Source organism: Xyrauchen texanus, chromosome 34, assembly GCF_025860055.1.
Source record: "Xyrauchen texanus isolate HMW12.3.18 chromosome 34, RBS_HiC_50CHRs, whole genome shotgun sequence".
Lineage (NCBI taxonomy): Eukaryota > Metazoa > Chordata > Actinopteri > Cypriniformes > Catostomidae > Xyrauchen > Xyrauchen texanus.
Genome location: NC_068309.1, coordinates 18,674,246 through 18,690,648, shown reverse-complemented (window position 1 = coordinate 18,690,648; position 16,403 = coordinate 18,674,246). Strand labels below are relative to the sequence as shown.

The 16,403-nt window shown below is 35.9% G+C and overlaps 2 protein-coding genes across 2 annotated transcripts; one reads left to right on the top strand and one right to left on the bottom strand.

Moving 5' to 3' along the window:
* Positions 1–839: 839 nt before the first annotated feature.
* Positions 840–7,130, top strand: guca1d (guanylate cyclase activator 1d). The gene is made up of 4 exons (XM_052104052.1): positions 840–2,351; positions 3,933–4,082; positions 5,525–5,612; positions 5,724–7,130. Exons 1-4 carry the CDS (start codon positions 2,157–2,159, stop codon positions 5,861–5,863), a joined length of 573 nt encoding a protein of 190 aa, XP_051960012.1. The 5' UTR covers positions 840–2,156; the 3' UTR covers positions 5,864–7,130.
* A 103-nt stretch (positions 7,131–7,233) lies between these two features.
* On the bottom strand, positions 7,234–14,107 carry alg8 (ALG8 alpha-1,3-glucosyltransferase). Its single transcript, XM_052104047.1, has 13 exons — positions 14,005–14,107; positions 12,236–12,314; positions 11,631–11,824; positions 11,369–11,475; positions 11,197–11,264; positions 10,981–11,107; positions 10,793–10,896; positions 10,580–10,700; positions 10,288–10,427; positions 10,051–10,190; positions 9,851–9,948; positions 9,042–9,114; positions 7,234–8,934 (listed from the first exon to the last, which is right to left on the bottom strand). Exons 1-13 carry the CDS (start codon positions 14,091–14,093, stop codon positions 8,700–8,702), a joined length of 1,575 nt encoding a protein of 524 aa, XP_051960007.1. The 5' UTR covers positions 14,094–14,107; the 3' UTR covers positions 7,234–8,699.
* Positions 14,108–16,403: the final 2,296 nt, after the last annotated feature.

Genomic DNA, 16,403 nt, shown 5'->3' with positions numbered 1-16,403 from the left:
GCCTTGCTACTACATAACCTCATCCTATAGGATAAATAACATCGATATGCACACATAGCACAAATATAAAGATTTTTAAGAGTTGGACCTTATACATTTATCCAACCATCTCTTTAAATGTTCCCGTTTCATCACTGGTCTATTTTTGCCTCTTGATTCTTGATTGGCTGTTTTAAGAATATTGGCTTATCCTCCTCTCGTACTGTGATTGGCTGTTGCTGTCAGGTTTGAGCATGCTTCCTGCACAGGACCTGGATCAGCATCACATGTCAGAGCAACTAAGGTCATATTTCTCAGAGAGGTCTATCTCTTAATCAGGGAATTGACAGATTTTCCAAACCTTCCCTCTTGTCTGTGCTGCCCTCAAGGAAACCATAGTAAGGGACAGATTATCATTTAAATGGAACATTTCTCTCTGGTAACACTCTGTTATTATTAACACTTTACAACACGGTTCTAAAATATGAACTAACAATGAACAATACTGCTCATACAACTACATAGTGACATTTACAATCTTTTATTTTTCCAGTTGTAAATGAGTCTGGCCAGTAACAAGCATCACACAAAGCTCTTTGATGAATCTCATATGGAAGCACTGGTAACACATAAAATACGGTTCATTAATATTAGAAAACAACATTAGTTAACATGAACTAACAATGAACAATACTTTTCCAGCACTTATTAACCTTGCTTAATGTACATTTCAACATAATCCTTTTTTAAACTAAAATACATTAATGTATTATGAACTAACATGAATTAACAGTGAACAGTTATTTTAATAAATTAACATTAACCAAAATTCATTAAATGCTGTTAAATGTATATAGTTAGTTAATAGTTCTCAATGAGGCAAATCAAATTCAGTAATTAGTGATTACCTAACAGTGAACTACATCAGTCATCAGTTCACTATTACTTACTGATTGGTTAATCAAGTTGCTATATTAGTTTATAGTAACTAAAGTGTTAATGTAGTACTACTCAATTGTCCTGCATTAATTCCTGCATAGTTACCTATATTAATGACAGACTATTATTAAAAAGTGTTACCACGAAAGTTTCATGAATGTGGCCCATACTGCCTGCTGTGCGTAGTGAATTTCCATGCGGACGACCCAGGATTGATTCCCCCTTTTGTCCCTCTTTTACCTTTCCTGGTTCCTGTCTCCACTCTTAATATTTTTCTTTAATACTACTTATAATATGAAATACAATTAATATAAAGGTGAGAGAAAGGTTTGATCTGGGTTAAATTAACCACGGTTTTACTATAGTAGTAACAATGTTTTTTGGCAGAAGCCATAGTTTTAATGCGGTCAACCATGGTGTTACTACAGTAATATGGTGTTTATATATTAACTATGTTTAATTTTGTGGTTATTATGATTTTACTTGAAAATACCATGGTGACATGTATTTCTATTATATTTCTGGTTACTGTTCTAAAATATTTAGGGTTAGGGATTTGTGTTGGGTGTTTGTAGAACTCTTAAAAAAAATACAATAAACATTCTGTGTGATAATGAGTAATAATGGGTTTAAATAGCATCTAACATTATTTGCACTTAGTGCAAAGAAGATGCTTTTTGTTGCCATTTACACTTTATATCGCTATTTGAACTTAGTGCAAATAGCCTCTGCCTAAAATAATATAGAGAAAAAATAATATAGAGATAACTGTACTTGTTAGACATTAAAGAACCTTAAAATCTTGACCCGTAACATATTCTCCCTACTGTGAGCTTTACTCAGTGTTGTCCTCTGATGCACCATGCACTACAATGACTGTACAAGCAATTCATCTCATGGAAGCTCAAGACCTCTTACCTAAGCTTCTTCTACACTGTGCCAGTTACTCTTTTACTTGCTCATCTAGTGGAGTACAGCAGCCATCATCCCATTAGTGGTAGTTATTTTAAGAGGCCACCTTTTTAGTAGTGCCTGGATATAATAGGTTTAGACACTTAGCACCTTGCTCTCTGCAGAGGCCATTCTGTAGTTGTCACTGCCACTGTGCACCTCATCTCTGAAGCTAACAGTCAACTCAAGAGTTAGTCTGGGCAAGCTGCCCCAAAGCAACTGCCTGGACCAGCTTCAGTTCAGAAGGTGTGGGTGGGACTAGTTTCCTACCTCTGCAGGCCACAGCCATGGGTAACAACCATGCAAGTCTGGATGATATCCTTGCTGAAGATATGCACCACTGGTATAACAAGTTCATGAGGGAGTCTCCATCAGGCCTGATCACACTATTTGAGCTTAAGGCCATTCTTGGACTACAAGGCATGAATGAGAATGCGAACAGCTATGTGGACCAGGTGTTCTTCACTTTCGACATGGATGGGGTAAGATAGGGTCAGGTTCGCATTCTATAAAGTGTTTCTGTCATGGTTTGGATTTCAAGGCACAAACTATGTATGCACTTACAGGGAAAGTCCACCCAAAATGTAAATTATATCATTATTCACTCAACCTCATGTTGTTCCAAACCCGTATGGCTTTCTTACTTCCATCAGAAACAAAAGGAGATATTAAGCAGAATAACAGCCTCAGTCACCATGTACTTTCATTGTATGAAAAACTTTTGCAATGAAAGTGAATGGTGATAGGAAGCTAACATTTTCTCTAACATCTCCTTTTATTTCCCACAGTAGAAAGAAAATAATATACTCTCACTGAGAACTTAATTATGAACACTGTGGTCCTAATAAAGTGCCAGACTTGGTCTTCTGCTGTCGTAGCCCCACCGCCTCAAGGTTGAACATGTGCATTCTGAGATGCTATTCTGCTCATTATAATTGTACAGTGTGGTTATCCGAGATATTGAAGCCTTTCTGTCAGTTCAAACCAATCTGGTCATTCTCCGTTGAACTCTCTCTTCAACAAGAGTGTTTCCATTTACAGAACTGCTGCTCACTGGATGTTTCTTGTTTTGGCACCATTCTGAGTAAACTCTAGAAACTGCTGTGCGTAAAACCCCAGGAGATCAGCAGTTACAGAAATATTCATACCAGCCTGTGTGATGCCAACAATCATGCCATTATCTAAATCACTGATATCGCATATTTCCCCATTCTGATGGTTGATGTGAACATTAACTGGAGCTTCTGGTCCATATCTGCATGCTTTTATACATTGCACTGCTGATACACAATTGGCTGATTAGATAATCACATGAATAAGTAGATGTAAAAGTGCCCCTAATAAAGTGCTCAGTCAGTGTAAGTTGGGAACATTGAGAGTTAATAATGACAGAATTTATTTTTGATTCATTTTTGGGTGAACTATCCTTTTAAGTTGAACGAATCATCCTCATGTTCTCTAAAGAGTCGTGACAGTAAGATAAGCCTATAGTTAGATCTAATTCTGTCACATGCAAAGAACAATTTCGCAAAGCATGCCACCGTGAGAGATCATCTTCCATAGGCTTGTTATATAACTCTCTAATGAAAATTTCAAATGGACTTTGGATCCTTGGGCCAGGGATCGGGATTGGTATAAGGTCAACCAAATCAGTAAACCAACTATGCCTCATGTATAAATGGTAATTAATCCCTCAAAAATAGGCTGCAAATACTTATCATAATGTTGAGCTTAATATTGACCTCAAGGTAGGTTACTTGGTTATTTCCAAGGAAGGTTGTATAATAAAACAACATTTACATAAACAATTCATTTATTACAGTAACAGGAATCTGGATTGAGCTAATGTTAATTGTCACAAAATACTGTCACAGTGCTTCATTTCATCTAAAAATCAAACAGGCTATTATCAGATAATGTGATTTGTGTGGTAGAGCAACATGCAAATCAATGGCCAAGTGAAGAACATCCTCAAAAGGACAATAATCATGACTTTGCATATGTAAAAATAAATGAAAACGTCATTATGTACTGTCCTTGACTTGTCTCTTTTTTTTCTTTAGGATGGATATATCGATTTTGTGGAATATATCGCTGCCGTTAGTTTACTGCTCAAGGGGGAAATTAACCAGAAGCTAAAGTGGTACTTCAAACTTTTTGACCAGGATGGCAATGGGAAAATTGACAAGGATGAATTAGAGACAATATTCACGGTAAATGAAAGATTCAACAATTCTGAATTGTTCTCATAGCGCTCTTGAGAGCTTTCATTAGAGCTCTCGACTCTTGATTTTATTTGTAGCAAATACAATGTGAGATGAAGTTCATATCTGCTGCTCATTGCTCATTTTCATTTAAAAATATCCTGCATCAGTTCCTTTGTGAACAAAATAATAGAATGACATTGCTGAAATTGATTCAGATGGCATGTCAGGTTAACTTGGACCCTGGATCAGTCTGCTTAACTTGTGAATGAGCTCATTTAATCCATTTGGGTAACTGTCTTTCTTGTGCCTTTTCTGTACCTCAGTTTCCGAGACTGCTCATTCTTAGTATGCCAACATTATTGCAAGCACATAGTATTGCAAGTTCCATGTGGTTCCAAGTTAACTTTGGCTGGTTGGCTTCCACACAATAGCAATACACACACGCACGCACATGCACACACACACACACACATTATATATATATATATATATATATATATATATATATATATATATATATATATATATATATATATATACACACACATCTAGTAGTAGTTTCAAACACGTGTCAAGTTCGTGGTAGTTTATATTTGTGTCCATTTTTTTAAAACAAATATTTATAGATTTTTTTAATTATTGACTTTAAAAATGTCAAATGGTGTAACATCATGTAAAATTTATTAAAATGCCTTCCATGCTTTAAAATATTTTCAAACATATTTTGAAAAATTCTTTTTTTTCCAACTAACATTAGTTTTTACTTAACTAAAGGAGCATTATGTAATATATTTAATGTACTAAAGCATAAAATCAACATAAGTTATCAGAGATTTAGGAAACATGCTAAGTTGAAATACTGGCTTCTCCGAAAACAATGCTATAGCCAGTATATTCTACTTTGAAATGTCGTTCCAGGACAGAATTTATGTTAATGTTTTGGCCTGTGTGATCCTGCCTACTGTCCATTTTCCAATAGTATTTCGACACAGCGGGTTGCAAGATTTGAAACAAGTTAGGGGGTAAACAGCATGCTGCAGCCATGGAAGCCAGCAAAGATCTAGCTAAAAAACCCACATGAGCTGTTTATAATTTCCAAACAATAAAAACGTTGCAAACACATACATTAGCTGATCAAATTACAGTGTAAGGCTCGTCGCTTGCCATTGTCAGTTTGCTCGTTCCTGTTGCGTGTCCTCAACCTGGCACCCATGTGAGATTTGAAGTCTGGGGAGGAGGGGGCGGGGGAGACAACCTTCTCCAATATATTATCCATATAATGTCAATGTTGCGTATTGCTCCTTTTATTTTATTTTAATACATTTTTGAGTCTAGATTATCAAGAAGAATTGAATTTTATTTTAGAATTTATTAGATCTGGACCAAGATTGTGTGATGTCCATAAATTTGTTCCAGAATTATCCTTTTTTTGGTTCTATGAACTACAGGCTATACAAGATATCACACGAAATCGAGAAATCGTGCCAGAGGACGTGGTGACTCTTATATATGAAAAGATTGATGTCAATGGAGAGGGTGAGCACAAATTCCAGTAAATTCATGAAAAACATTTATTTGAATGCAGTTATATTCATCTTCTGAATGTCTGCTGAGCTGATTACATCTTTGCTCTACTGAAACTCTCAGGTGAACTCACACTGGAGGAATTCATTGAAGGAGCAAAAGATCATCCAGACATTATGGATATGCTGAAGAAATTGATGGACCTCACTCCAGTCCTAATTATTATTGTTAATGGACGACAGAAACCAAACATGGAAGGTTAGGCTGCCTAAACACCATATTAAGGACAAAGTACAATGAAAACAAACAAAGACATTTCCCCTTCTGAACACAAAATAGAGCTGAACATGGATTGGAATTGCATGTTTTACAAGATGTTCGGCAATCCCCTTTAGAGAAATATCCAGGGAGAGCTCAGACTATTGCCCAATTGTGGTGCTGTCCAATCACAGAGGACATACAAAGCCTTGTCTCGGATTGATCATCTAATGCTATAAGGGGTTATGAGGACTGAAGGAACTGATGGCAGGATACTTGCAGGAAGTGAGCAATGTGGTGCTTTTTGTGGAAAGGCTCAGTGAAGAGTATATGAATATAGCAACAAGAATGCTTATCCAACTTTCACTGGGCAAACTCATCATATAATCCATGTATTGTGTAAAAATGTTTATGGCATTCACATGCATCACTATATTGCTCTGAGATTGAATTGGGAGACAGTCCATGGTTTACAGTCCATTGTCTGAATTCCCAAAATAACTATGTAAACTATATGTGATACAGAATACCAAATGTATAGCACTTTATACAGGGAAAATGGCTAATTTGACAAGTTACATTATGCAGAAGAAATGTTAAAAATGCATTTCCATCTATTGCCATCTTTTTAGACAAATAACCATTAATCTGATATAAACACTTGTCAAAATGCTGAACCGGAAAGTTAGTCTTCAAAACTAGCAACTGCATGTTTCAGAGCCATTGAAATATTTAAATGTCTTTTTCCCCCTCTAAGATCACCGTTTATTAATCCTAACTTGTTAAACAGCCTTGAACCCCCAACATACACGCAAGGACTATATAAGTGCTGTTTCTGTTTTTTGGGGGAAAATCTATTGAAATTCTATGTGTATTTTTAAATATCCCCTGCTCCCCTAACAATCTATTTAAATAGTGTATCCATAGTATAATGTAAATATACACTCAATGAGCACTTGTTCAAGAACATTATGGTCCTAATAAAGTGCCAGACCTGGTCTTCTGCTGTTGTAGCCCATCCGCCTAAAGGTTTGATGTATTATGGATTCTGAGATGCTATTCTGCTCACTACAATTTTACAGAGTGGTTATCTGAGTAAAGAGATAGTCTGGCTACGGTAAGCCTTTCTGCCAGCTCGAACCTGTCTGCAAGGCGTTTCCGTCCCCAGAACTGCCACTCATTGGATGTTTTTTGGTTCCACTCTAAGTAAACTCAAAGTCTTTGTTGATCTCCTGGGAATTTTAGTTACAGAAATACTCAAACCAGCCCATCTTGTACCAACAATCATGCCATGGTAGAAATCACCGAAATCTAATCCCCCTCCTCCCTCCTAATAATATTTGATGTGAACTTTAGCTGAAGTTCCTGACCTGTATATGCATGATGTTATGCACTGCATTTCTGCCACATGATTGGCTTAATAGATAATCACATGAATAAGTAGGTGTACAGGTGTACCTAATAAAGTGCTCAGTGAGTGTACACAAAGTCAGCAAGTCAGTCCACTGTTGGCCAACTTTGGAACTCTCCTGGGAGGCTATTTCCAGTCATGCTAGTGCAGCTCCTATCTACTTGAATGGGAAAAGACCAAATTCTCTTAATCGGTTGGTCAAGATTACAATCAAAGGACATATTTCAAATCAGCAGTAAAATCTGACAACTCTGGTCTCATAAATTGTACTTCTTTACCTCAGATTAGCTTGTATAGCTAAAGCACCTACAATGTCTGTATCTAAAAAAAGTGATTGGCTCTTTTACCTGTAAGGCGAGATTTCCTTTATATATATATTTATCCATTGACTGTTGGCTTCCGTTGGGTGTTCCAATTTCTCCCATTAATTTTAATAGAAGTGGCCCATCTCTGCTAAATAACCTCTGGTGTACACCAGTCCGACTCCGAAGTTTGATGCACACCAAATAGACTTAAGGGCCCCGATAAGAACAGACTGCCATGCTTTCATGATTTTTATAAGGCTGAGTTGGTATCTTCACAAAAGGGCAAGTGCAAAATATTTTTGATGACTCTAAATGGTGTTATTTTTTTAATGGAAGCAAGGAATGTTCAGTTCGAAGCTTTCTTACTGTCTAGAGATTATGACATGTTCATACCATGCATGTAAACTTGCCTCCTGTAACAGTTCTTCTGTTTTTGATCATTGTCATTTTAGACACTTTTCAGGTAGTAAGCATTAAGTACTGAAATAAGATTATCTTCCTCTACTTTTTAAGAATCAAGTAATTTTTAGTCTGGTATGGAATATTTATGTTGCCTTACAAATAAAACGTTAAGCAAACCACTGTTTAGTTTTATCCAAGAAAGATATTAAAGAAACAATAATGGAAATAACATACAAATATTGTCTGTAGGTTACCGGTATAAGCAAGTTTACTGAGCAAATGAACTTGTTGAAACACCTTAGAAAAATAGACATTTGTTTCTATAGTCTACATAATATATTGTAAATAACCGAGCACAAAGATACTCATATCCCACAAACAATTCCCAAACAAATCCCAAGAGATAAACTACAATCACTCATTTCGTTTCAAAGAAACATTTTGGTCACACATTGAAAATCAAACATGGATAGTTCATCCAAAAATGATTTACTCAGCCTCATGTTGTTCCAAACTTTTATCATTTTTTCCCCCTGTGGAACAAGATGAGAAATTTTGAAGAAAGTTGGCACGGTTCTTTCATTTATTTATTTTTACATAAAATGAAAGTTAATTGGAACTGAGGCTTTAGGTCCCTTACATCCTGCCAAACATTCCCCTTTGTGTTCCAAATAAGTCATATGTGTTTGGAACAACATGAAGATGAGTAAATGATCACATTATTCATTGAGTTTTAATTTTGTTTGTGTTGTTTGAACAGGTAAGCAATAATATATATAGTTTGATGAAGGCATATGTCACACCCAGTGCACAGTAAACTGAGGTAAGCATCAGAGGCAGGAAGGGGTAAGTCTTCTGCCAGACAGTCATTGGGTAAACAAACTCACAGGTGAGCTCCAGGGGAATCAGGCCCAAGATATATAATGCTTCCAGTGAGTTCACCAAAGCACCTCCTTTCCTGGAAAATCAATGTAATGGCACACATGACAATTGAATCACATTATAAATTGTTGTTTATTTAAAACGGCAATTTGTGATAAACAATGTCATATATGAAATACTGACCTGAACAGATTCTTTAGTGAGGTGAAACTGAAGATTGTAAACAGCATCATGAGAAAAATTTTGATGGGCAACTCTGAAAATAAGATGAAACATTGTAGATTTAGAATTAAGATAAGTTATGAACCCAAAAAGCTTGTTTTGAGAAGTTTACAGAACTGAGGATTTCTTAAAAGGGATAGTTAACCCCAAAATTAAATATTGTTATTATTGTTTAAAACCCATATGACTTTCGTTCATTTATGGAACACAAAAGGAAAGTGTTTTTTTTTCCAGTGAATAACAAATTACATTTATTTCTGTCCACCAAGCAAAGCTATGGTACGGCTTCAGAAAACATGTAATATAGTTAGGGCCCTATGAACTTCGCATACAGAAAGAATTGCAGTATCCAGTCATAAAAACTTAATAATACAAATGCACAATTTATCAAAAATCATGATATGTCCAAGTGTGATGATTAAACCACATAAAACTGAGATTGAATTAAACAAATAGCCTTTTACCATATAGGCTGTATGAGCTGCAAGCTTCAACTGTAAGTGAAAGTTAGAAACCACTGCTTATACGCTAACTGCATCAATTACAGCATGTGTGCTCTGAGTGTGTATTAATGAAGATCAGAGAACTTTATTCACTGTAAACTTAATTCTCCATATAATCACCATATTGGCCCTATATTGTGATTATATGGAGAAGAGTAGCCAAAGTATTCTTAAAAATGTTCCACAGAGGAAAGAAATTCATAAGGAATTTGTTTGAAACGACATGAACACAATTTTTGTGTGTACTATTACTTCAACGAGACGCACCTTGGGTTGTGAAGAAGAGTGGAAATAAGGAATAATGACCAGTTGTACTGAGGATAAGAAAAATCCTGGCATCTTCCCTATTCTCCACTGCAAGCAAACTGAAATATATGAAACGGTGTCATTGTAACTTACAAACTGATTGTAAGATCAGCCGAATGTTAAAGCATGCCTATGTAAGAATGCCATGAAATGCCAATGACCTCAAAGGAAGTATTGCTATCAGAATGGCTTTTTCATGTACATGCCAACCAAACATAAATGATCCAAGGGCACAAACGACAAGACACCGCAAGAATCCTCTAGCTCCATTAGGTCTATGCCATATCCTGAAAAGAGCAGGCTGCAAGGGAGAAAACGTGGCAGTTTAAAATGATATATACATTGCTCTGGCACATGTGGAAGATGCAGAATATCAATGCAAGTCAAAAAGAACTCACCAGTATTGAGAGTAACGTACAAACAAGTGTTGCTAAAGGAGAGACTGAAGGGAGCACAGAGTGCTGAAACTCTTGAACCAGACCACCGGTCATTGAGGCTTTGGGGAGTTTGTTGTTGTCAAGCAGTTTGAATTTCACACCTGAATAAATTAAAGCGAAAATAATTATAAATAAATAGGGGCAGTGACTGGATCATTACATGACAAAGCTCATATTATGAACATACTATCAACTGATACTATATATTGTTTAAGTGTAAACAGATCTAAGGTATTTGAGTTATTGAACATACCCAAGATGGAAAGAGCTTTATCGGCTATATTGTAAAGTGTCCAGATGTTTGGTGCCCAGTATGCATGACACAGACCACGCTTGAAAGGGAACAGTCTTGACAGAACTTGTGGAAGCTGACCCTTTTACAGATAAACAAATGTATCAGTGAACCCCAGTGGCAAAGTTAAAAATGGAATTCAATATCCGCAATAATGATATATTCACAACAAACCAGTGCTATAAAAGGTCCAAATGACACTGCAAAGGTAGACAAAACAATTGTTCCAAGTGCTACCAATCGTAAAAGACTGAAACTTCTCCACTGCAAAGACCCATCTAAAAAAGACAGAAGTATATAAGATTCTTTTCATGTATCACACAATATATATTTTTTTATTAATTAAGCGGAAAATGAATTACCTGCATTGTTCTGGGTGAAACAAAAACATCTCAGCAGGAAGATCCCATATGCAGGTGCAATGTAGAGATATATGTGCTTCAGGTTTAAAAGGATGGAAAACAGCAAGGCCCCCTCCAAGTGTCTGCCCTGTTTATAAAGAAATATATAACTAACAACAAATGTTGCAGAATGATAAATGGAAGACAATAGCTCTGTTAAACGCAGAATACCAATACCTGAAAATGTCTCGCTATTGACAGAAGAAGAACACCAAACAGAAAGCCATTATATTGGAAATGAATATCTGCAGGAAATACATCAAGGGCAATTCAATTTATGTGTGTGAGCCACATTACGGCATGCAAAACTTCTTTTAAATTTTGGAAAATGCCAGTTCTCCAAGGATACGGTCAACAATTAGAAGCCCAAAGTTCCACAGCAACAAAACTGCCAGGATGAAAGATGGTTTCCCTAAAATGTCTTTTCCTTTGTCTTCTCGCAAACATTTGCAACACCTAGAATAATACAATAGCATTACATCTTAGATTCAGCGGTGTAAGCAGACACTTAATAGTTAAATAATAGTAGTGTCTTAATAGAACATTGTTTTGGATTGTAAACAGGACATCAGATAATAATACTGATCAAATAATATGTAGAAGCCACATACTCTTTAACTGCATAAAATAAGACCACATCAGCCACAATGACTGACAGCCTTTGGAACAGGACCGTGGCTGGACTTGAATAATTCAGATTCTGAACAACCAGCATCTCCTTATCAAACAATTTGGCAATATGTGATAGTCCATATTCAAACCATGCAAAGAGAGGCGGATAATCCAATGTCCACTCAGATGTTGCCTGAAAATATAAAATGACACAAATAGTAGAGAAATATGTACAGTAATATAACTGTTTCTCTAAACATGGTTTAATTCATATTTATTTATATTCCAAGTTCAATTTAAGTTAAGCTCAATAGACATTTGTGGCATATTATTGATTTCCACAAATAATTATTTTAACAGAAGAATTAATAGAAGCTTCACATTTCTGGCTTTAAACCCTCCAAAAATTGGCTCCATTTACTTTTATTGTAAGTGCCTCACTGGATTTTCAAATTTTTTTAAAGAAAAGGAGGAACGAGTTCAAATTAATAATTATGCCGAAAATATTAATAATGCCAAAAATGCTGTCGATTGAGCCTAACTTGAATTAAATCCAGAAAATTCCTTTAACACAGCGGGAAAGGTATTTAATTAATATAATTACCTCATAATACCACTGTGAGATTGGCAGACTGTGAGTCAGGGCAAGCCAGTTTCTATGAACGTCAAAATCAGTAGAGTAGCTGAAATGACAATAATTTTAAAGGAGAATATTGTAATAATCTTTGTAATTATGTGACACTTCTTAACACAAGTCCAGGAGAACAAAAATGTGATTACAAATCATAAAGCTTACAAGAATTCAACTAACAATTATTATCTACATAACATAGACTGTCCACAATTTACATACTCTTTGCCACAAACTAGATTTGTGCAAGCAAATTATATGATCAGCCTGAAATATACGACATGGCAAGAAATGTCAAATATGTGTTGTAACAGAGAAACAAGTTTGATATTTAATTATTGAAGTCCATACAACACAACACTGCCTTATGACCTCAGAAGTCTGCACCTTTAATGCATCTTTATAGTAGTTGTATGTTCTTTTTTGAAACTGGACAGCCCTACTCACTATACATTGTTGTTGTAGAATAAAGCTATGTACAGATCTATTTCTCATGTTTGTTTCTCAACAAACAAACAACAAAACAACAGCATACAGGTTTGTATTAATATAAGGGTGAGAAAATGGCAGAATTATAAGTTTTAGGTGAACTACTACTATAAAAAATGGCTGCTGTTTATGAGTCTCTTTTGAAAGAAGACACATAGCAGATTGTTTTACAAAATATTGAATTAAGTTAAAAAGAACATAGTTTAAGCTCAAATGTATCGTTAAACACTTGCAAATAAAATGTTTGTAATATATACTGGTGGCCAAAAGTAAATAATATACCGATTTAGCTGTTTTGGAAGGAAATTGGTACATTAATTCACCGAAGTGGCATTCAACTGAACACAAAGTATAGTCAGGAGTGAGCAATTTTTTACTGATGTAAAAAACAGCTCCATCACTATTTGAAAAATGTCATTTTTGATCAAATATAGACAGGCCCTATTTAAAGCAGCCATCACTCCAACACCTTATCCTTGAGTAATCATGCTAAATTACTAATTTTGTACTAGAAAAATCACTTGTCATTATATCAAACACTGCTGAAAGCTATTTGGTTCATTAAATGAAACTTAACATTGTCTTTGTGTTTGTTTTTGAGTTGACACAGTATGCAATAGACTGGCATGTCATAAGGTCAATATTAGGTCAGAAATGTCAAAAAAGAAACAGCTTTCTCTAGAAACTCGTCAGTCAACCATTGTTTTGAGAAATGAAGGCTATAAAATGCTTGAAAATAAAAAAGATTTTATACAAAGTTGTACACTACTGTCTTCAAAGACAAAGGGCAACTGGCTCTAACAAAGACAGAAGAGATATGGGGGGCAATTTGGCCATTTATAATTATTGGAGGGGACTTGTATGGCCCCCTCAATGTATACTGTGGTTACGGTTCTTCCTAAATATCAGTCACGTTATACACATTTCGTCTTCACCGTAAGCGAACGCGACAAAACGAAAAACGCTCCGACAATGCAGGTTTATCAAGTTTGCAGTTCACCCCAAGCTCGATGGCCATTTCAGTTCCGGAAGCTCGCAAAAAGCTCACATTTAGCCTACGACGCTGTCATCAAAGTGAACACTCCTTTGTGAATAATAACGGGAGTGTTCTAGTTATTTCACTTTCAGAATACACGATGAGGGGTTTAATTACTTATATTGTGAGGAAAAGAGAATGAATGAGCACAGAGTACTCGCGCGATGTTCCGACACAGCATTCAATCTGGTGATTATATAGAAGAAAATTCACTTACTAGGCATTTATCAAAAGACATTTAAGAAAGGAGACTCCGAGTGCCAGAGCAAAAACACAACTATGATCGTTAGTCATGGGCGCAGCCATGACAGTTTCTAGGAGTAATTTAAAGAACACTTTATTTAAATGCACAACTCTTCCTCCAGAGGGCGCATGACGGCCGCCCGTGTCCGCCCATTTTTAAGATTTCTGGGATCCGGAAGTATTTATACAATTTATTTTTTCCTTCATAAAAAAAAAATAATAATAATAATTTCCTTCATAAAAGAGTTATAAAAGATAAAGTACAAGACTGTACTCACCGTCTTTCAAGAGGGCACAAACTACAATCCTATGAAGCATTATGAATGACATAATCAAATGAAAATGCTGTAATAGGTGTGTGTGTGTGTGTGTGTATATATATATATATCAGAGATGGGACCAAGTCACACATGTGCAAGTCTCAAGTAAGTCTCAAGTCTTAACCTTCAAGTCTCAAGTAAGTCCCAAGTATTTTTTTCTTGGGCAAGTCAAGTCAAGTCAAGTCACAGGCTATGTCAAGTCAAGTCCAAGTCAAGTCACCTTATTATTGTAATTTTACCTGCAGAATCTGATCATAATAAAGTGAAAAGACAAGATATAAGTAACTGTCAGTAAATTACAATACTCATGTTCAGTAAAATACATCATGGAATCAAACAAAATTGTAACTTCATAAAATTATTTATTTTTCACTTCTGCCAACAGTGTTTGAAATGTTTTAAATTTTCAACATTGAGTCCATAAAACAAATAACAGCTTAACATCCAACAGACTCCTCTCTGAACACCTCCCTCTCTCTCTCTCAAACACAGTTATGTACATTAAACTTTGTTACATTTCTCCTCTCTCACACACTCTCTCTCTAACACACTCTCTCTCACACACACTCTCTCTCACACACACACTCTCTCTCCCACACCCACACTCCCACACACTCTCTCTCCCACACTCCCACACCCACACTCACTCACTCACTCACTCACTCTCGCTCACACACACACACACTCACTCTCGCGCTCTCACACTCCCACACCCACACTCACTCACTCACTCACTCACTCACTCACTCACTCACTCACACAGAGTATATCCATAAGCCTATTTTTGCAATGTCTGTGAGTGGGAAACGTTGAGGTACCAGCGCGCGCGTGAACGTCATGGCAACGTACAAAACAAAGTACCTCGCGTGGGAAACACTTAACGTAAATGCGCGTAACTAACGTAAATCAAGCAGGCTAGTATGCAGCATAAGCCACGAAGTGTTGGCGAAATAAAAAATTAATGGACAGATTTTTTTTTGCACAAAATAAATTCAAGCACTTTCAAGGACCTGTATCTATGTATGTTTATTTTAAAGAACTTTCCAGGGCCTTGAATTTTATTTTTCAGATTCACAATCTTTCAAGGATTTCAAGGACCCATGGGAACCCTGCTATTATTACATTAGCTAACTACCAACTAACCAGATAAAATTAACAAATTGACAAGCACTTACTGGGCAGAATGGCTCTTCAAATGGCGGATCTAAATTGGAGGTTGTCATCTGGCTGTCCGCTGAACTTAACGTTGCATGTCTTGCAAAGCGCTGTTCGTCTTTTGCCATCTTGATAATAATTTTTGAAGCCGAAAGCGATGACCCTCTGTAACGTTACCCCTCCGCTGACATGTTGATGTGTTATCTGACCTAAGTGGGCGTGGTGTGCGTAAGGTACAAGAGGGCATGGCTGATGATAGCCTATAGTGTCGTGATCCAGTCATGACAAAACTATTCTCAGCCTGCGCTCCAGCTGGATCAACTTTATTTTTTAAATAATTTATATATTTTATATTCAAACTGAAACATGATGTGATTACCACTCAAGTCATTCAAGTCTTCGTGTCTCAAGTCAAGTCAAGTCCCGAGTCTTTAACTTCCAAGTCCGAGTCAAGTCTCAAGTATTTTATTTTTGTCAAGTCAAGTCACAAGTCATAAAAATAGCGACTCGAGTCGACTCGAGTCCAAGTCACAAGTCCCCATGTCTGATATATATATATATATATATATATATATATGTATATATATATATATATATATATATATATATATATATATATATTTATAAACAGTATTTTTAGGTTTACTACAAAATATTCTGATATATACAAATACATGTGTAGTTTACTACACATATACTACATATTTGTATTTTCAGAATATTTTGCAGTAAACCTAAATATACAGTTTGAGATAACACAGACTGATCGTTTCAACAAAGGCATATGCCATCGCTGGATAACATCGGAGCTCATGGTAGGTCTGTTTTTAAAGGTGTATAAGTTATAGTTGAAAATAAATTTGTTAATCAAAGAAATAAATGGGATGATTACTTCCTG

What these genes read in the sequence shown, in the direction of transcription:
- alg8 (XM_052104047.1), bottom strand. Translation starts at nt 14,093, where the DNA reads ATGGCTGCGCCCATGACTAACGATCATAGTTGTGTTTTTGCTCTGGCA. An exon ending in CAATAGCGAGACATTTTCAG is followed by an intron (nt 11,108 to 11,196) that starts GTATTGGTATTC and finishes CTTTATAAACAG; the next exon opens with GGCAGACACTTGGAGGGGGC. An exon ending in TTTCACCCAGAACAATGCAG is followed by an intron (nt 10,897 to 10,980) that starts GTAATTCATTTT and finishes TGTCTTTTTTAG; the next exon opens with ATGGGTCTTTGCAGTGGAGA.
- guca1d (XM_052104052.1), top strand. Translation starts at nt 2,157, where the DNA reads ATGGGTAACAACCATGCAAGTCTGGATGATATCCTTGCTGAAGATATG. An exon ending in TCACTTTCGACATGGATGGG is followed by an intron (nt 2,352 to 3,932) that starts GTAAGATAGGGT and finishes TTTTTTCTTTAG; the next exon opens with GATGGATATATCGATTTTGT. An exon ending in GATTGATGTCAATGGAGAGG is followed by an intron (nt 5,613 to 5,723) that starts GTGAGCACAAAT and finishes TGAAACTCTCAG; the next exon opens with GTGAACTCACACTGGAGGAA.